The sequence below is a fragment of the Heterodontus francisci genome, chromosome 9 (assembly GCF_036365525.1).
Source record: "Heterodontus francisci isolate sHetFra1 chromosome 9, sHetFra1.hap1, whole genome shotgun sequence".
Classification (NCBI taxonomy): domain Eukaryota; kingdom Metazoa; phylum Chordata; class Chondrichthyes; order Heterodontiformes; family Heterodontidae; genus Heterodontus; species Heterodontus francisci.
The window spans coordinates 51254724-51276407 of record NC_090379.1 but is presented as its reverse complement, the minus strand read 5'-3'; the positions used below and the strand labels follow the sequence as shown (position 1 = coordinate 51276407).

The window sequence follows — 21684 nt, the reverse complement described above, 5'->3', positions numbered from 1 at the left end:
CTGGAAGGCACTTTTTTTCGAGTAAAATAACAGCAGGGGTTGCCACAGGACTTGTTTCTGGAAAAAAGTTAGTTTCAATTTGAACTGTTTAAAAAAAGCCAGTTTGCTTATGGACCTGCCAGGGGAACAGAAGAAAATCCAGCCAGCTCAGCCTTTTCTCTTGAAAAGACATCCTGCATCAAGTTTTCACTATTTCCTCCTGTATTTGAAGAAACCTTTACTGCTGCATTGCTGCTATATGACCTAAGAAAATCCTTGTTGCTGCTTTCTGCTGTAAAGCCTGACTGGAGCTTTCTGTGCTGCATCTTTTGGAAGCCTACCCAGACTGATCATCAACATTACCTGGAAAGAACTGTTCTAGGAAAATCCCTTTGACAGTCTCCTATTTGCCTGTGGGACACTTCACCAAACCAAAGGACTTCCTTCCATACCTTCATTTAAGCCTAAGTGGGATTATTTTTATTCTTTCTATTTCTTTATAACAGCTGTAAACAAAAATCCCATTTTTTCCCAGTTAACTGGTTGTGTATGTATGTGTGTGTGCCTGAGGGCTAGGATAAGTAAGGGGCTTTAAGATTTCAATTTACATGTATGTTTACTTCCTTATTGGTTAAAACTTGATTTATAATAAATGGATAATTTTTGGTTGTTTATTAAAGAAACCTGGTTGGTGTGCTTTATTCTGGGGAAAAGGGTATCTGACTGTTTTGGAAAGTGGGAAAACTATAAATATGTTGTGACCTGTGGAGAAATGGGACTGAATTAACAGCGCGCTCCTCCCGCCTTGGTCGTAACACAAGTAAATCATGGTAGAAAGTGGGCTAGCGTATTGACTCAAATGTTAAATTATTTTGATGATTTTGAGGGCTCTGAGATGCAGAGGAATCTGGGTGCATGAATCACAAAAGGTTAGTATACAGGTACAACAAGTAATTAGGAAATCTAATAGGATGTTATTATTTATTGCGAGGGGAATTGAATACAAAAGTAGGGAAGTTATGCTTCACAGGGCATTGGTGTGACCACATCAGGAGTACTGTGTACAGTATTGGTCTCCTTATTTAAGGAGGGATGTAAATGGATTGGAAGCAGTTCAAAGAAGGTTTACTAGACTAATACCGTGAATGTGCAGGTTGTCTTGTGAGGAAAGGTTGGACAGGCTAGGTTTGTATCTGCTGGAATTGAGAAGAGTAAGAGTCAACTTGATTGAATCATATAAGATTCTGAGGGGGCTTGACAGGGTGAATGTGGAAAGGATGTTTCCTCTTGTGGGATAATCTAGAACTAGGGTCACTGTCTAAAAATAAAGGGTTGTCCATTTAAGACAGAGATGAGGATAATTTTTTTCTCTGAGTGTCGTGAGTCTTAGGAACTCTTTTCCTCAAAAGGCGGTGGAAGCAGAGTCTTTGAATATTTTTAAGGCAGAGGTAGATAGATTCTTGATAAGCAAGGGGGTGAAAGGTTATTGAGGGTAGGTGGGAATGTGGAGATGAGGTTACAATCAGATTAGCCATGAATTTATTGAATGGTGGAGCAGGCTCGAGGTGCCGAGTGGCCTACTCCTGCTCCTAATTTATATGTTCGTATGAATGTTCATATGATTTCCAATTGTAATAGTTGGTCAAAAGTAAACTAAATTGAAATGTATTTTTTCATTTTAATAGTTTCTATTGAATTTCAGATTTTAAAAAAATGATACAGCTGACTGAAAATGACTATTTGGTGAATCTCCTTATTTCTTTTGTTAGTCCTATTTTTTATTTTCTGTGGGATCTGACTATTGATATCCTCGGCTGCAGGATAAATCCGATAAAGAGACCATTGAGAGTTCGGAAGTGCTAAATCCCATAGATAGAAACTATACCAAGGCAGGCTTGCTGTTCATACCTTGAGACAGTTTCCGAATGTAGCCTTCATTATTTATAATGTAGTCAAAACCTTTTGGAGAGTTCATCACAGCTCGTACACATTTGACACAGGTGAGCTGCAGGAGGGCATCAGCTATCTTTGCCACGCCTCTGCCGGACAGTCTATCTAAGGCCTCAAGCAGTAAATCAAGTCCATCGAGCTCCAGAAATTGTACCATCCAGCCATTATCACTATTTTCCAGTCGCTTCTTTAGGCCAGAGTAATTCACAACTGTTGGGACCTGCAGCAACCGAATGCAGAGCTCAGGGTCAGCATTTTCCAGGTTGGCCTCTGTGTTGTCTTGAGGGGTAATTCTTTCCTTCACGCGTGCCCAATTCTTGAGCATGCCTTCCTGTTTTCCAGCCATATTGCGTATGCACTTTGTTCACCTATGAAATAGAATGAGAAGAATTTGTTAACATAAATGTTGTGTTTTGTGATATAATTAACTCAGTCATTTTCTTTCACATCACTGACTTTGGGAATGTGCCTCATGGTAACTTTACAATTCCACATGGCTGGCAGGAAGCTCACCTGCTAGAAGCATGCACTGGAAGTTCGAGTGCATGTTGAGCATAATTTTCTAAATTTTAATTCATGCTGGCACACCATGTCATCATTTTGTGGAAAGCGGGTTTAAAAAAATGACCATATAGTAGTAGTATATTTTGTTCCAGCACAATCAGTCTTTATTTTTAACATATTGCTAAGTGTTGACTATCCCAGCAGATAACATTTAAGATTGAGTTCGAGAGCATTGGTCATCGGGAAAGTGCTAGAATCTATATTTAAGGAAGTCTTAACAATGCACTTAGAAAATAGTATGATCAGACAAAGTCAACATGGTTTTACGAAAGGGAAATCGTGTTTGACAAATTTATTCGAGTTTTTTGAGGATGAAAGCAATCGGGTAGATAAAAGGGGACAGTAGATATGGTATACTTGGATTTCCAAGAGGTATTCGATAAGATGCCACACAAAAGGTTAATATGCAGGATAAGGACTCCTGGAGTTGTGGGGGGTGGTGTAATAACATGGATAGAGGATTGGTTAATGGTCAGAAAGCAAAGAGTAGGGATAAATGGAGCATTTTCAAGTTGGCAGGCAGTGAATGGTGGAGTGCTGTAAGGATCAGTGCTGGGGCCTCAGCTAGTTACAGTCTATATTAATGTCTTAGACAAAGAGACAGAAAGTAATGTATCTAAGTTTGATGACGATGCGAATTTAGGTGGGAATGTAAGCTGTGAGGAGGACATAAGGCTGCAGAGAGATATAGACCGGTTAAGTGAGTGGGCAACACTGTGGTAGAATATAATGTGCGGAAGTGTAAAGTTATTCACTTTGGTCGTAAGGATAGAAAATCAGAATATTTTTTGATTGAAACGTATATGATTCTGAGGAGTCTTGACAGGATGGATGTGGAAAGGATGTTTCCTCTTGTGGGAAAATCTAGAACTAGAGGTCACTGTTTTAAAAATAAGAGGTCGCGAATGAGGAGATTTTTTTTTTCTCTGAGGGTCATGAGTCTTTGGAATTCTTTTCAAAAGGCGGTGGAAGCAGAGTCTTTGAATATTTTTAAGGCAGAGGTAGATAGATTCTTGATAAGCAAGGGGGTGAAAGGTTATTGTGGGTAGGCAGGAATATGGAGTTGAGGTTACAATCGGATCAGCCAAGATCTTATTGAATGGCGGAGCAGGCTCGAGCGACTGAGCGGCCTACTCCTGCACCTAATTCGTATGTTTGTATGTGTAAAACCTGTAAATGTTGTTCCGAGGGACTTGGGTGCAGTCATACAAGGAACACCAAGTTAGCATGCAGGTACAGTAAGCAATTGGGAAGGCAAATAGCATGTTGCCCTTTACTGCAAGGGTCTTGGAGTACAAGAATAAAAGAGTCTTGTTACAATTGTACAGGGCTTTGGTGAAACCACACATGGAATACAGTGTGCAGTTCTGGTCTCCATATTTAAAAAGGATACTCTTGCATTGGAGGTGGTACAGTGAAGGTTCATTAGATTGGTTGCTGGGATGAGAGGATTATTCTGTGATGACAGGCTGAGTAATTTGGGTCTGAGTAATTTGGGTCTGTAGTCTCTGGAATTTAGAAGAATGAGAGGTAATTTCATTGAAACATATGAGATTCTGAAAGGGCTTGACGGGGTAGACACTGAGAGTTTGTTTCCCCTGGCTGGGGAATCTAGAACATGGGGATACAGGCTCAGGACAAGGCAATGATAGCATTTGGGACTGAGATAAGGAGAAATTTTTTCACTCAAGGGGTTGTGAATCTTTGGAATTCTCTACCCCAGAGGATTGTGAATGCTCCATCATTGAACATATTTAAGGCTGCGATAGACAGACTTTTGATCTCTCAGGGAATCGAGGGATATGGGGAGCAAGCGGGAAAGTGGAGTTAAAGCTGAAGATCATATTGAATGGCGGAGCAGACTCACCAGTCCATATGGTCTACTCCTCCTGTTTATCTTCTTGTTGGCTTAAGGGTTCGGAATCCTTTCTACTACCTTTGGTAGTGGAATCACGATGGGAGATGCTTCTCATATTAATGGCAACATCATGCATTAAAAACTGGCAGAAAAACAGAAGATAGGATCAATGCCAGTTTATATCCGTTTCTGTGCCACTCACTACTTTAGATATATAGAGAAAGGGAGACTGAAACTGGTAATCATTTTTCTTGATGAATCTGCTGCTGTTTAAGGTCTACTTAATGAGCTTTCAGAGAAAAATGGTACAGTTTAATGTTGGGGTAAATTCAAACAACCAGAAATGAGATCACCTGCTAAGGATCTAATTCTATGACAGAGCAGCTAAGTTCTTTGGCAGCTTACCTATATAATGTGGATTTTACTGCAGTTGTTGCTGCAGTGTTCAATGGGTTCATGATCTGTGTTTGGTTATGCTAGTCTGTTTACTGATCGATGTTCACTGTGCTTAATTGCTTAAGCCTATGGATGGAGCTTAAGAGTTAAGGAACTGAAACCATTGAGAGGGTTCCAGATAAACAGATCTGAATTCTGTTTGAGATAATGTGTAGAAATCTTGTAAGTGCTGGGATATTTTAAAGTACTGTAAATAAACCTGTTTTTGACTTAGAACCAGTGTCATCTCTGCATTGTTCTGAGATAAACCAGCTATATAAAACATCCAGCAAATCTGCAAATACATAAGTTACCTTGATTAATTCAGTAGTGGGAGAGCAATCGTGGCTCAGGTGCACTTTGGAGCAGCCTTAAACTGCTGAAAAACCCTGACGCACTGCTGAGCTGAGATTTATACTTAATTTTCCCTCATAACACATCTCAAGATTTGACTGAATAAATTATTACACAAACAAATAAGACCAGAATTAATCAATAATTTAGTAAAAGTAGAATTTTTGATACAATCTATACAATGAGGCCATTTTTAAAACTTGAATTTAGTTTACTCTTTAAGGTAGATTAGTTTTTAGTGAAAAGCTTCGGTCATTGGGAGAACATAATGGACACTTGGATGGGTGCCCTCCATGATTTTCCATCCATTAATCTTTGCACCTTTGCTTCTCATTTCAGCTTTCAGGTTGAATACTAACACAAGAACAATACTTTTGCCTCTTAATGTAATGGATCTTTAAAACCAGTCTTTCAAATCCAGGAAATGGTGGCGCCACTGAATTCAGGAACTTCTACATCCTGACAGTTTAATTTTCTAGTTTCCTGCTTTTCTGTCTTGGAATAACATTGCTGACTGCTACTTGACAAGTATAAGTGGAAGCCACTTGAGATGCACTAAGTGAAATTATCATAGCTAAGTTCTGATTGGTTAGGTCTCTCTTGTTTTATTCATTCACAGCAAGTGGGTGCTGCTGGCAAGGCCAGCATTTATTGCCCATCCCTATTGTTATCTGTTGCTATCTCTGAAATCTATGGCTCAGCAGCACAAAGAACAGTACAGCACAGGAACAGGCCATTCGGCCATCCAAGCCTGCGCTGATCTTGATGCCTGCCTAAACTAAAACCTTCTGCACTTCCGGGGACCGTATCCCTCTATTCCCATCCCATTCATGTATTTGTCAAGATGTCTCTTAAACGTTGCTATTGTACCTGCTTCCACCACCTCCCCCGGCAGCAAGTTCCAGGCACTCATCACCCTCTGTGTAAAGAACTTGCCTCGCACATCCCCTCTTAAAAAAAAAAAGCAGGGTACAGTTTGGGCGCTGACCTCAGGGATATGAGAATCAATTCTATGCTTCTAGTGTATGTGTTACTTTAAAGGGAGACGAGATCAGAAATAGAGCTATGACACTTAGCAGCAATCCTACCTTCAAATATGGCTTCCTGCTAGGAGTAATCTGCTTATTTAATGTACCCTCATGGTGAAACAGAAAAATTGCATTTAAATGTTAATATTTGATATCAGTACAAGAATTTGAGAAGGGACTAGAGGGTTATGCTGATAACCGTTAAATGAAAAAGGATGGGAGGAGGTTGAGTGGAGCATAAATGTCAGCATGGACAGGTTGGGCCGAATGGCTTGTTTCTGTGCAGTATATCCCATGCTATTTTATGTAATTGTTACATAACACTGTATAAGGTGTGCAACCAGTTAGATAAAGAGTCCACAAACTAACGATCCACAAATAGGAATTATAAGCGTACAGAAAGAAAAAAAAACTTGTAATAAGAAAGAAAGACTTGCATTTATATAACGTCTTTCACAAGTTTATAAAGTGTTTTACAGCCAATTAAGTGATTTGAAGTGTCGTCACTGCAGTAATACAACCATAGCTTTCAATTTTCACACAGCACAATCCCACAAACAACAATGCAATAAATTATTAAATTATATTCCTTTAAGTGTTGGTTGAGGGATAAATGTTGGCCAGGACACTGGGAGAGCTCCCTTGCTTTTCATCAAATGGCGCCATGGGATCTTTCACTTCAGAGAACAGTTTAAAGACAGTACCTCTCATCGTGCAATTCTCCTTTAGTACTGCACTGAAATGCCAGTCTAGATGATGTGCTCAAAGCTTAGGAGAGGGCCTTGAACACCCAACCTTTTGACTCCGAGGCAAGTGCCATCATTAAGCCAAGGATGACACCCTAAATGTTGGTGTGTATGGTAATACTGGAGTCATTCTCACTCATTTCCAATTTACTCTTCAGTCCTCTTCCTTCCCTGGGACAGCAGTAGTGGTTGTTATAATAACATAGCAAGCACCTTCCTCTCTCTGCACCTCTTCTTTAGGGCCACAGCAAACGACCAGCAAGCATTAGATGATATGTGCTGAAGAGGCCCTCATCAGCTGTGACGGTAGCCCACTACCTCAAATACAGTTTATAAGTTGCTGTACATTAAGATGTTTTAAATCATAAACCAAGCTGGTATTTATTTCTAACTCGATGGATTTCACGTAGCCTCATTTATGATTGGAGTTTGAAGGAAATCTATTATTGAGAGGACAAAGTGTGGTACTAGAATTAGAGGGTGAAGGGATTATTTTGCAGCTTATCACTTTGTTTTCCTCCCCAAAATTAGTGCAAAGATATTGAGAATTTTAATCCCCCCAAAATGGCCAGTGAAAGGAGGCGGGAACGGCTGAATCCATGAGGTAAGTGCCTTTACAGTACTGCTTGTGACCAGGAGGAGCAGGAGTGTTTCCTTCAGGCCCAACAAGCTTACCAGTAAACCCTGTGATTGGAGCCCTTGGCCACCATCTGCAACCCTTCCCCCCCCACACCCCCCACCATAACTGTTTGGGAAACCAGTTCTGGTTTTCCCGGGGTAGGTAGTTTCTATTTTTGTAACAACTGAAGAAGGGTCACTGACCTGAAACATTAACTCTGCTTCTCGCTCCACAGATGCTGCCAGACCTGCTGAGTATTTCCAGCATTTCTTGTTTTTATATTATAGCAAACGCCATATCAGCTGAGCACACCTCATTAGAATTAGAATTAGAATATTACAGCGCAGTACAGGCCCTTCGGCCCTCGATGTTGCGCCGAGCTGTGAAACCATCTGACCTACACTATTCCATTTTCATCCATGTGTCTATCCAATGTCCACTTAAATGCCCTTAAAGTTGGCGAATCTACTACTGCTGCAGGCAGGGCATTCCACGCCCTTACTACTCTCTGAGTAAAGAAACTACCTCTCACATCTGTCCTATATCTATCACCCCTCAACTTGAAGCTATGTCCCATTCTCCCATCTTTCCTGTAGCCTGGTATATATAGCACCCAGCACTGACCATCTTGCAGCCACGACTCAGTAATGGCTACCATGTCATACAATTCAAGTTGAATTTGCACTTGCAACTCAATTTGTTCCCTATATGCCATGTATTGTATAAATAACACTTATTTGGGCCACAGACCCTCCCAGTCCTCCTGCTCTAACCTTTACTCACAAATTTCTCATCTTTCTCTCCTGGTTTAATTACTTTGCATCCTTCGGTTTTCCTTTTACCTGTAGTGCCTAAAGCATAATTTCTGACTCTGACTCTACTCTCTTCCCTTTCACCTGTTTTAGAACCATTACTTATACTACCCTTTCCACTTGAGTATTCTCCCGCCCATGCCATTTACCAGTTTAAAGTCCTTGTGACCACCCTATTTAATTCTTTCTGCTAGAACCCTGGTTCCAGCCCGGTTCAGGTGGAGACCATACCAAAGGTAGAATTTCCTCCTGTCCCAAAACTGGTGCCAGTGTCCCATGAAAATGGAACCTCTCTTTCCCACAACCACATGTTCACTTCCTTAATCTGTTTATATGTATTCCAATTTGCTTGTGGCTGAGGTAATAATTCACATACTATAATCCGTGAGATAGTATTCTTGGGAATTCAATTCCCAGCTGCTGGTACTCGCCAACAAGACTTTTTGTCTACTCTTTCCTAGAGTGTTGTAATCCATGTTGGAACCAATGACTGGATCACCATGCCTCCAATTTCCTTTCAAGCTGGTTCAAGATGTCCTTCACTCTGACACTAGGTAGGCAACATACCATGCGGGACTCTCAATCCTGTTTACAAAGGATGTTTCTGTTCCCCTAATTATTACTGAATTCCCTACAACTACCACAATACGCTTCCCCTACTCCTCACCCCATCTTGAACAGCCTCCTGCTCCTTGCTACTATGGACAGCAATCTGGCCATCCTTCCAAAAGTCTTCATTCTTAGCCTCACAGCTAGCAATCTCAAAACACTTGACTAATTGAATCTCCACTGTTGGAAAATTTGACATATTCTTCAACAACTATTCTAGTTTTGTAACTGGTAATTCAATAAGGAACAAACTTACTCAGCAGTTGTCCGTGTACTTTGGCAAAGAGTTTAGCTCAAGTCTTCTCTTTAAAAAGTCACTTGCTTTCACATTTAAATCCTTTTAAGGCATATTTAACTGCTCTACTTTTAAAAGTAAATAATTTGTTTGCAAGGGTCTCTTAATTTGAGAGATTAGAAGTTCTTCATGTAGATAGTATAGGTTGTGCAGGCAGCTGTACTCAGCCTCTGTGACTCATTTACTGGGAAATGTTACACAGTGCCTCTGCAGCAGATTTCGGAGAGACTGAAATGCTAATATCAGCAGAACCATTGCCAACATTACTGACTAATTCTTTACTGCTGTATAAAGGATGCTTTAGCCAAATGCCCACAACTGTTCTATTATACAATGGATTCCATTTTTCTTTTAGAAACTGGTACAATGTTCTGCAGTAAGTCACATGAAAACAAAAAAAAGAAAGCATTTCATAGCGGAATTTAACCTCAACAAATGTGAGGGCCAATTTTTCAACTTTGGCACAGATGCTGATCTTTTGGTTTTGCTTCATTAATCTAAAAGTGGGAAATGCAGCAAGTATATTTCGCTAATAAATTTTAAGCAAAGTGAACTTGTTTTGCTGTTGTGTGAGCTAATTAAAGAACTGGTGCCAACATACGATACGTCACCATCCTACTTTGAAGGAAAGAATGTTTTAAATTATGTGGGTGGATAATTTTGCCCTTTTTCTAATTGTGCATTTTTTTAATGAACTATTTTGCAATGGATGCTTTTCTTTATTGGAGCAGAGCAGTCAAAAAATCGGAAAGGATTGTAGTCTGATTAAGAGACAGTCAAATCTTTATAGCTCCAGTGCCAAGCAGGGAAACTATTAAAAGCATTGTCAAATACAAAGCTTTCATTGATAACTGAATCAACAAGGCACACAACATTGCTCAGAGGAGATAATGTAAGGTTAACATCAGTGAACAGAGTGAAAAATTGAGGACATGGAGCTCCCCAAGGCCAAACAGTCCGACCACAAAGCCCAGACAACTCAATCATATTTGAATCAGTTTTTCTCATTTGCTGGATAGTTCTGTTTGAATGTTGTGGACTTGAAGGTTTGTAGAGGACTATTTTTAGCATGGTTCTCTTATTGGTGGATAAATCCTAAATCAGAATGCCAAGACCTGTTTTGTGTCAGCAACTTCAAGTAAATGCAAGTTAATAGACAGGAGGGGAGATTTCTCCAACTCCAGCAGGAGCTACACTCATTAAAAAGTGTGAATTGCTGAATTAGGTTGAATTTTTCCAGTCCATTGGAGATGAGCTGGAAGGCGGGAGAAGTGGTAAAATGGAGGCAAAAGATGTGGGGGAGGTGGTGGTGTAGTGGTAATGACACTAGACTAGTAATCTAGAGTCCAGGCTAATGCACTGGGGACATGGGTTCGAATCCCACCACAGCCGATGGTGAAATTTGAATTCAATTAATAAATCTGGAATTAAAAGCTACTCTAATGGTGACCATGAAACCATTGTTGACTTTTGTAAAAAGTCTGGTTCACTAATGTCCTTTTAGGGAAGGAAATCTGACTCCATCCGAAATATGACTTGAGAGCCAGAGCAATGTGGTTGAGTCTTAAATGCCCTAGCAAGCCAGTCAGTTCAATGGCAATTAGGGATGGGCAAGAAATGCAGGCCTAGCCAGCAATGCCCACATCCTAAACACGAATTTAAAAAAAAAGCCTGATGTCTTTACGGCACGACCAGTACTAGAGATGGCTGTGCTGGTGGGAGGAACCACATTGGAACACAGCGAGAAGATAATTAACATAGAAACATAGAAAACATTAAAAATAGGAGCAGGAGTAGGCCATTCGGCCCTTTGAGCCTGCTCCGCCATTCGTTATGATCGTGGCTGATCATCCAATTCAGTAACCTGTTCCTGCTTTCGCCCCATATCCTTTGATCCCTTTAAACCCAAAAGCTACATCTAGAGTTATAGAGCACAGAAACAGGCCCTTTGGCCCATCATGTCTATGCCGGCCATCAAGCACCTAACTATTCTAATCCCATTTTCCAGCACTTGGCCCATAGCCTTGTATGCTATGGTGTTTCAAGTGTTCGTCAAAATACTTCTTAAAAGTTATGATGGTTCCTGCCTCTACCACCCATTCAGGCAGTGTATTCCAGATTCCAACTACCCTCTGGGTGAAAAAAATTTCCTTAAATCCCCTATAAACCTCCTGCCCCTTACCTTAAATCTCTGCCCCCTTGTTATTGACGCCTACGCTAAGGGGAAAAGTCTCTTCCTATCTAACCTATCAATGCCCCTCATAATTTTGTATACCCCACTCATGTACCCCCTCAGCCTTCTCTGTTCTAAGGAAAACAACCCGAGCCTATCCAGTATCTCTTCATCGCTGAAAGGCTCCAGACCAGGCAACATCCTGGTGAATCTCCTTTGCACCCTCTCCATTGCAGTCACATCCTTCCTATAGTGTGGTGCCCAGAACTGCACACAGTACTCCAGCTGTGGCCTAACTAGCATTTTTATACAGCTCCATCATAACCTTCCTGCTCTTATATTCTATGCCTCGGCTAATAAAGGCAAGTATCCCATATGCCTTCCTAACCACCTTATCTACCTATGCTGCTGCCTTCAGTGATCTATGGACAAGTACACCACGGTCCCTCTGACCTTCTGTACTTCCGAGGGTCCTACCATCCATTGTATATTCTCTTGCCTTGTTAGTCCTCCCAAAATACATCACCTCACACTTCTCTGGATTAAATTCCATTTGCCACAGCTCCGCCCATCTTACCAGCCCATTTATATCGTCCTTTAATCTAAGGCTTTCCTCCTCACTATTTACGACATCAATTTTCGTATCATCTGCGAACTTACTTATCATACCTCTTATATTCACGTCTAAAACATTAATGTACACTACAAACAGCAAGGGTCCCAGCACTGATCCCTGTGGTACACCACTGGTCATAGGCTTCCACTCACAAAAACAACCCTCAACCATTACCCTCTGTTTCCTGCCACCAAGCCAATTTTGGATCCAATTTGTAAAATTGTCCTGGATCCCATGGGCTCTTACCTTCTGAACTAATCTCCCATGTGGGACCTTATCAAAAGCCTTACTGAAGTCCATGTAGACTACATCAACTGCTTTACCCTCATCTACACATCTAGTCACTGCCTCAAACAATTCAATCAACTTAGTTAGACACGATCTCCCCCTGACAAAGCCATGCAGGCTATCCCTGATTATTCCCTGCCTCTCCAAGTGGAGATTAATCCTGTGCCTCAGAAATTTTTCCAATTGTTTCCCAATCACTGATGTTAGACTCACAGGCCTGTAATTACCTGGTCTATCCCTGCTACCCTTCTTGAATAATGGTAGCACATTCACTGTCCTCCAATCCTCTGGCATCTCTCCTGTGGCCAGAAAGGATCTGAAAATTTGTGTTAGAGCCCCTGCTATCATCTCCCTTGCCTCACATAACAGCCTGGGATACATCTCATCTGGGCCAGGGGATTTACCCACTTTTAAGCCCGCTAAAACATCTAATACTTCCTCCCTTTCAATGTTAATATGGTCAAGTATATCACAATCCCCCTCCCTGATCTCTACACCTACATCGTCGTTCTCCACAGTGAAAACAGATGAAAAGTAATCATTTAAAACCTCACCTATGTCCTCCAGCTCCACACACAGACTGCCACTTTGGTCCCTAATGGGCCCTACTCTTTCCCTGGTTATCCTCTTGCCCTTAACATACTTATAAAATGCCTTAGGATTTTCCTTTATCTTTCCTGCCAATGTTTTTTCATGTCCCTTCTTCGCTCTCCTAATTACTTTTTTAAGTACCCCCCTACACTTTCTATACTCCTCTCGGGCCTCTGCTGTTTTCAGCACTCCGAATCTGCCATAAACCTCCTTTTTTTACCCCCCTGATCCAATCCTCTCTATCCCTTGACATCCAGGGTTCCCTGGACTTGATGGTCCTACCCTTCACCTTAACGGCTACATGTTGGCTTCGAACCCTCACTATTTCCTCTTTGAATGACTCCCATTGACCTGATGTAGACTTTCCTACAAGTAGCTGCTCCCAGTCCACCTTGGCCAGATCCTGTTTTATCAAATTGAAATCGGCCTTCCCCCAATTCAGTACCTTTATTTCCGGCCTGTCTTTGTCCTTTTCCATAACTACCTTAAATCTTAGAGTTATGGTCACTATCCCTGAAATGCTCCCCCACGAATACTTCTACCACTTGTCCAGCTTCATTCCCTAGGATTAGGTCCTGTACTGCCCCTTCTCTTGTCGGACTTTCTACGTATTGGCTCAAAAAGCTCTCCTGTATGCATTTTAAGAATTCCTTCCCCTTTAAGCCTTTTGCACTAAGACTATCCCAGTTGATATTAGGTAAGTTGAAATCCCCTACTATTATTACCCTATTATTTTTACACCTCTCTGAAATATGCCGACATATCTTTTCCTCTATCTCTCCCTGACTGTTTGGAGGCCTGTAGTACACGCCCAGCCAAGTGATTGTCCGTTTTGTTCTTAAGTTCTACCCATATGGCCTCATTTGAGGAACCTTCTAAGATATCATCTCTCCTTACTGCAGTACTTGACTCCTTGATCAACAGGGCAATGCCACCACCTCGTTTATCCCCTCCCCTCCAATGCCTGAAGATTCTATACCCTGGAATATTGAGTTGCCAGTCCTGCCCCTCCCTCAGCCATGTCTCTGTGATAGCAGTAATATCATAATCTCATGTGCTAATCAAAGCCCTCAATTCATCTGCCTTATTAGTAAGACTCCTTGCATTAAAGTAAATGCAATCCAGCCTTGTATCTTTCACTTGTGCCTTAACCGGTCTATATTTGTTCTGCCTTCCATACTGACTCAGTTTCTCTTCTATATTTGGCTGTGCCTCACCCCCTACTGTACCTCCACTCTGTATCCCATCCCCCTGCCAAATTAGTTTAAACCTCCCCCCGCAATCCCACCCACCACCCCCCCCCCACCCCCACAACAGCACTGGCAAACCTCCCAGCAAGGATGTTGGTCCTGTTCCGGTTCAGGTACAACCCGTCCAACTTGTACAGGTCCCACTTTTGCCAGAAACAGACCCAGTGATCCAGGAACCTAAAGCACTCCCTCCTGCACCATCTCCTCAGCCACGCATTCATCTGCTCTATCCTCCTATTTCTATACTCGCTAGCACGTGGCACAGGGAGTAATCCTGAGATTACAACCTTTTGAGGTCCTGCTTTTTAATCTGCTACATAGCTCCCTAAATTCTTGTTGTAGGACCTCATCCCTCTTTCTACCTATGTCGTTGGTACCAATGTGTATCACGACCTCTGACTGCTCACCCTCCCCCTTCAGAATGTCCTGCAGCTGCTCCATGACATCCTTGACCCTAGCACCAGGGAGGCAACATACCATCCTGGAGTCTCGTTTGTGCTCTTGTCTATGACCTGCAAGAGAGATAAGATTGATGAGAGGGTTATGCGCTTTACAACATGTCCTTTTTAACTATTCATCATCTGTAGCTCTATCTGACCAATGGTGCACTCATGGGCACAATGCTTTGTGCTTGCCAGAGGGTCTCTTGTGCCATCCATTAGCAACTCACTCTCTTGGGGCTCCACGCCCATTTCACCATCCATGATAGCCTTACTTGCCTCCATTCCACCCAGCACCAGAGCTTCTTCCTCCATGGGAGGGAGGATGGCTATGTTGGGCAGGCCGCCTCTGGTTCTTGACATTTGCCTTGCATCGTGAACTCTCTTCTTCTGCAAGCACATAAATTCCCATTTTGTGAAACCTGTCAAAGAGACACATTACCGCTGTGGTGCTGGCAGCCTAAATGTCTGTCATGGTACTACAGGCTTGCCTCCTGCATTCAGCCAATCAGCACTGGCTGTGCAGTAGTCACTTTTGCCTGACCTGTGTCTTGCAAAGAGAGACTAATGTGCATCTGAGAGCCACTGTTGATGCCTGGGCATCTCCACTAACTGGGTGGGTAACACCTTCTCCAATCTCCTCTTCATCTTCAGTCACATTTAAGGCTGAAAGCTTAATGTTATGCACTACACTCGTCTTGCCAGAATGCATCATGTTATTGGCCCCTTTTCGGCACGGCAGCCAGGTATGAGGGATAACCCCATGGCTACGGACCTCCTTTGCTATTTCCATCCAGGTCTGCTTGGTTTGAAGAGTCGGTCTCCTTCTGCTGTTTTGAGGGAACAGGAGTTCTCTCTGTTCCCTTACAGTGTGGAGGAGTACCTCCAGGGAGGCATTGTTGAATCTTGGAGCGATCCTTGATCTACCTTTGGCCACGTTTTCGCTTGGTACTACTACTCCCTCTGTTGCTGCTGCATTATCATGTGCTGTGGGTTGGCTTTTAAAGATGGAGCCAGCTTTTCAGGATCCATAACCTCCACCTGCCTGCTCTGCCTCACTGGCCACCTCCCCTGCCTACTGGCCCTTAATTGGCTGCCCCTGAGAATATCACGCATGCAACTCCATCCCCTCTGCCCATGTGGCCTCACCACCTGCTTTCGGTCCCAGCAGTGGGACTTTCTTACTTGAGGTAAAATTGTGACCACGATGTCATTAGATTGTGCTCACTTTGAGCATGGATACTCTCTGGGAGCACAAGACCTGGAATCACTTGAAAGGACTTCAAGGCAAATGGTATAAGCCCCCATTCGGCTAATGAAGACAAAAGCTTGGACACCCCTGAAGTATACCATTCCACTCTTTTTTGGTCTTTTGGGCCTCCTTATCTCGAGAGACAATGGATACGCGCCTGGAGGTGGTCAGTGATTTGTGAAGCAGCGCCTGGAGTGGCTATAAAGGCCAATTCTGGAGTGACAGGCTCTTCCACAGGTGCTGCAGAGAAATTTGTTTGTCGGGGCTGTTGCACAGTTGGCTCTCCCCTTGCGCCTCTGTCTTTTTTCCTGCCAACTACTAAGTCTCTTCGACTCGCCACAATTTAGCCCTGTCTTTATGGCTGCCCGCCAGCTCTGGCGAATGCTGGCAACTGACTCCCACGACTTGTGATCAATGTCACACGATTTCATGTCGCGTTTGCAGACGTCTTTATAGCGGAGACATGGACGGCCGGTGGGTCTGATACCAGTGGCGAGCTCGCTGTACAATGTGTCTTTGGGGATCCTGCCATCTTCCATGCGGCTCACATGGCCAAGCCATCTCAAGCGCCGCTGACTCAGTAGTGTGTATAAGCTGGGGGTGTTGGCCGCTTCAAGGACTTCTGTGTTGGAGATATAGTCCTGCCACCTGATGCCAAGTATTCTCCGAAGGCAGCGAAGATGGAATGAATTGAGACGTCGCTCTTGGCTGGCATACGTTGTCCAGGCCTCGCTGCCGTAGAGCAAGGTACTGAGGACACAGGCCTGATACACTCGGACTTTTGTGTTCCGTGTCAGTGCGTCATTTTCCCACACTGTCTTGGCCAGTCTGGACATAGCAGTGGAAGCCTTACCCATGCGCTTGTTGATTTCTGCACCTAGAGACAGGTTACTGGTGATAGTTGAGCCTAGGTAGGTGAACCCTTGAACCACTTCCAGAGCGTGGTCGCCAATATTGATGGATGGAGCATTTCTGACGTCCTGCCCCATGATGTTCGTTTTCTTGAGGCTGATGGTTAGGCCAAATTCATTGCAGGCAGCCGCAAACCTGTCGATGAGACTCTGCAGGCACTCTTCAGTGTGAGATGTTAAAGCAGCATCGTCAGCATCATCCACTCTATAACTAGCCAAAAGGAGGTGCACAAGAAAAGCTTGCAATTAATCTCTTTCTTTAGTCATTGTTTTCTTCTAGACTGGCCTCTATTCTGCTCAGTGCCTCCAACTAAGGTCACAGGTAATGTATGTAATTTTCTGACTGGAGAACCACAGGTGTCAACTCATATTATGGCTCTGAATCCTTTAGGATGTGATTATGTGGTGATGACTACTGCTGGTGCTCTCTGGTGCTGACCCTGCCGAAGTTTGTGGTGTCAATCAGAGGGTACCTCATTTACATGTGGCTGGCGGAGATTTTTTTTTTGGCAGCTGATTGTCTCATTTGGCCAAAACATTCTGGAGGGGACTTTTTTTTAACTCCTCACCGTTTCCTGAGGAATTTCAGCCCCTATATCATGGCACGTTGAGGTAGTGAGGTTTATATTTGATTGAAAGTTCAAGTCGCATTCTGAGAATGCTAGGTGAAAATGCATTTCACCCTGACACAAATCCATGGACTTATGCTAACCTCCATTTCACATACAAAAGAAGGTGGAGTTCATATGATGTGTATTCTTATAACTTCTTTTACATTAAGATATTATACCTACTGTGAGCAAAGCACAGTACACCACAGAAGTTTATTTTGCACATTTTAAAAATCCTAAATTACAAATAAACCAAATGATCTTTTTTAAAAAAGCTCTCCTTTTCCTCTAAACCCAGGAAGTAAGTAATATTGACCTTCATTCTCTGCCATATGAGATTATTTCCTTCCTGGCTTCCGAACGGACTTTTATTGTGGCAAAAATAAGTACAGAAAGGTAATTTGTTCAGCAGGAGAGGATAACACTTCTCTGCTTCCGGATGAAACAATGAGAGAAAAATTGGATAAGGCCTGTGTGTGGGGATTGTGATGCGGGAGAAACCTGCAACCTTCCTATTGCCTAATAATTTAAATGATGATAGTATGCAACCTTTAAAATGTAAGATGCATTCTGGCAGCACCAGATGCTGGAACTAGATGCAGAAGACATCCTGAGCAGAGAGGAGTGAAAATGGTGCAAACAGGCAGAGAAAATGCTCCAAAGTTCCCAGACATTGCAATGGAGGCCTTGGTTCAGGAAGTGGACAGGACAAGAGAGAGACCCTCTACTCACAGGGGCCAGGAAGCACTCTACACAGACACTGAGAAGGAAATAGGAGCAGATATCCATTGCTGTCAATGCAAGTAGTGTAGCCTGAGGGTCCGGATGTAGTGCAGGAAGAAGTTCAATGACCCCACATGAGTGGTCATATCCTTACAGATGAACCTCCTTCACTTACCTACCTCCATTATCTATCAACCATGATGCATACCTAGCATTCAGACTTTCATCTCACCATCACATGGGTGCTGCAAGCCTCACATCCAAATCTCACAACTTGTATACATTGTCAGCTACTCAACTATGAAAGTCACATCACCCAAACACATTGTACCACACTCACTGATACACTTCTCTCTCTCTTGCGGGACAAGGTGGTAGACAGCCAAAGACAGCTGGAGCTAACCGGAGGGAAACAGACAACAGCTGTTTGTCCTAATCCACACGAAGAGATGGTGCTGATAATCATTGGTGTTTCTATGACTGAGGCCATAGCGGAGCTGAAAACACAAATGCTCACTGTACATTCCTACCTAACCTACCTTCTCACATCCCACTTCCACCTCAACCCACAATCTTTTCTGATATACAAGCTGAAGGTAGTATGAGGATACACTTCTTGCTTTCCCTTCCATCCCTCATGGAAACCTTACCCTTGTGCCTTTCTCCTTTCAGGAACTGGAACCTGATCAGGCAGTGGCGCGGAAGCATTACGTCCAACAGGATCTCACACTCGCAGCCGTCAGCTCAGATACTGGCACTGTGTTTGGTACCAAACTGGCACCCATAATACCGAAATTGCAGGCACAAGGGGGCTGAATTTTGTTGTTAGTGTGTTTAGATGCAGTGCATTGGTGCCAAGTTACTGTACGATTTGCAGTAAAATTTGAATGCAGATTTCAAATATTTATTAATGAGTGATTTGCATGTTGTGTTATTTGAACTATGCCATTGGGTGTCGTACTGTGTTTATCAATCAAACAAGGCTGTCATGGGTTGATTTATGTGAGGCTATGTATTGCTTATCTAAAACTTGCTTTCTCCCTCTTCTTGCTCAGCACCCTCTCTAAAATTTATGCTGGAGAAATAAGGCTGGGTGGCCTGCTCTCGGGATTTCACCAATGCTTCTAGATTCTACAGAGTATACGATACTCAGCCTCCATTTAGTTTTTTAGTTTTAGTTTTAGAGATACAGCACTGAAACAGGCCCTTCGGCCCATCGAGTCTGTGCCAACCATCAACCACCCATTTATACTAATCCTACACTAATTCCATATTCCTACCACATCCCCACCTGTCCCTATATTTCCCTACCACCTACCTATACTAGGGGCAATTGCTAATGGCCAATTTACCTAGCAACCTGCAAGTCTTTGGCATGTGGGAAGAAACCCACGCAGACACAGGGAGAACTTGCAAACTCCACACAGACAGTACCCAGAATTGAACCCGGGTCGCTGGAGCTGTGAGGCTGCAGTGCTAACCACTGCGCCACTGTGCCGCCCCACCTTTTCCTCCACACCTTTTCCTTCCTCAAGAAATGTCTCACCTCCATTTGACACTGTGATCAAAAACTCAGCAGAGTATAAATGTCAATGTTGCGCCCCTCCACCTTTTTGATGACCTGTGCTGCGTCCCAGTTTAAAAGCAGGATAAAACCTGATGCAATGTTCAGAAAATTGATCGGTATGATGGACACGCACTGCTTAATGGAAAATGGGAAAAACAAAGTAATGTAAAATTGGCTTCATGTTGGACTTGTAAAAAAAATTCTAAACGTTTTCCATTACTTTTTTGGGGGGCAGAATTTTAAGCAATAGTTTATAATCCTTGACAAAACATATTTAAATAAGCAAATATGAAACAGACTCCAAGACATTTTTATTTAGCACACACAACACATTATCAAGCTCCATCTAGTCTCTCACTGCTCTCAACCCAATGACGAGTGGATCTGGGGCAGACAAGGGTTGGGAATCAGCCAGAAAGCTGTCTGATGGCTGCTTTGCAACTACCAACATGGCCATTGAATTCAAAGCAGGCAATGTTATCATCTGTCACATTTTGCATCACTATCATCATAGCAACAGTGGGCAAAAGGCACATTGGCATGTAATAGACATCCACCATTGTGATAGTGGGCAAGAGGGTATTTAAATTTCCAATGGCCTCCTCCAGGAGTCCAATTGACCTCGGGGCCATTGATAAGTTTCAAAGAGGTTCAGCCTCCTCCTTTAGCTCTGCTGCGTTTAGCCTGCTCAGCTCCATTGCGGCAAGCACCTGAGGCCTCAAGCAACCATTTACCTCTTTTCTCTCTCTCTCTCTGAGGTAGGATTCACGGCTGAGATCGAGGGGAGGCAGTGGCCTAGTAGTAATGTCACTAGACTACTAATCCAGAGCCCCAGGCTAATGCTCTGTGGACATGGGTTCGAATCCCACCACAGTAGATGGTGGAATTTGAATTCAAATTAATAAATCTGGAATTGAAAACTAGTCTAATGGTGACCATGAAACCATTGCTGATTGTTGTAAAAACCCATCTGGTTCACTAATGTCCTTTAGGGAAGGACATCTGCTGACTTTACCTGGTCTGGCCTACATGTGACTCCAGACCCACAGCAATGTGGTTGACTCTGAAATGGCCTAGCAAGCCATTCAGTTGTCAAGGTCAATTAGGGATGGGCAATAAACGTTGGGCTTGCCAGTGACGTCCACGTCCCATGAAAGAATTTTTTAAAAAAGGTGGGAATCCCCCTCACACTAGGCTAGTTCCAGAAAATTCATTGGGGTCAGTGGCCCAGGAGTTAGGCTAAACCCCTTCTGTTGATTGTAGTATAAGGACCTGAAAGGGTTAATGCTGGAGACAGAGCGAGAAACCCTCCCACTGATGTGATGATGATGTAACAACCACATGGTAATAGGCTTTGGAAGAAGACAGTAGCAGCAGGAAGGATGCTAGCTAGAGGGGCTTGTGGAGAGTGTAAATAGAGATGTGTAAATAATAAGAGTTATTAGTTGACCTTATCCAGACTCCAAGACTTTATCAACAACACCCTAGCTGCACTGACAACACCCAACATTGATAACTGCCAGATTTCTGCTGAAGTAGAAATTCCCATCACCAGTGACTAGCTGCAAAGTATTTTTATAGAATTTTATTTGCACAGTGAAAGCAAATTCTAAAGTGGATGTTTCCCCATTTTAAAAAGATCAGCCATTACTTATTGCTGAGAAATTCTGGGCAACCTTTTCCAGCTGAGCAGAATATTGCATTACTTAGATGAAGTAACAAAAACTGCAATAAAAGCAAAATACTGCGGATGCTGAAAATCTGAAATAAAAACAAGAAATGCTGGAACCACTCAGCAGGTCTGGCAGCATCTGTGGAAAGAGAAGAAGAGTTAATGTTTCGGGTCAGTGACCCAAAATGTTAACTCTGCTTCTCTTTCCACAGATGCTGCCAGACCTGCTGAGTGGTTCCAGCATTTCTTGTTTTTATAACAAAAACTGCATGTGTTTTAAAATTGATTTTTCTTTCACCAGAGGGTGGAAGAGCCATTAATACAGGGACTGTATAAGGGTC

At 42.9% G+C, this 21684-nt stretch overlaps 1 protein-coding gene across 9 annotated transcripts in view; it reads right to left on the bottom strand.

Annotated features, from left to right (window-relative positions):
- The window catches only part of LOC137373746 (inverted formin-2-like), an 85112-nt gene that overhangs the window by 48010 nt on the left and 15418 nt on the right, over window positions 1-21684 (bottom strand). For 7 of the 9 annotated variants that reach the window (XR_010975686.1, XM_068039025.1, XM_068039028.1 and 4 more), the window contains exons 2-3: window positions 4361-4493; window positions 1888-2297 (exon numbers count right to left, since the gene is read on the bottom strand). Coding sequence is in view for 8 of the 9 variants with exons in the window: in XM_068039025.1 (XP_067895126.1) it covers window positions 1888-2275 (388 nt within the window). In the remaining variant the exon portion in view is untranslated. Of the gene's footprint in view, window positions 1-1887; window positions 2298-4360; window positions 4494-9210; window positions 9381-21684 lie in introns of those variants that run through there. The other 2 variants (XM_068039026.1, XM_068039027.1) reach the window with 2 other exon arrangements.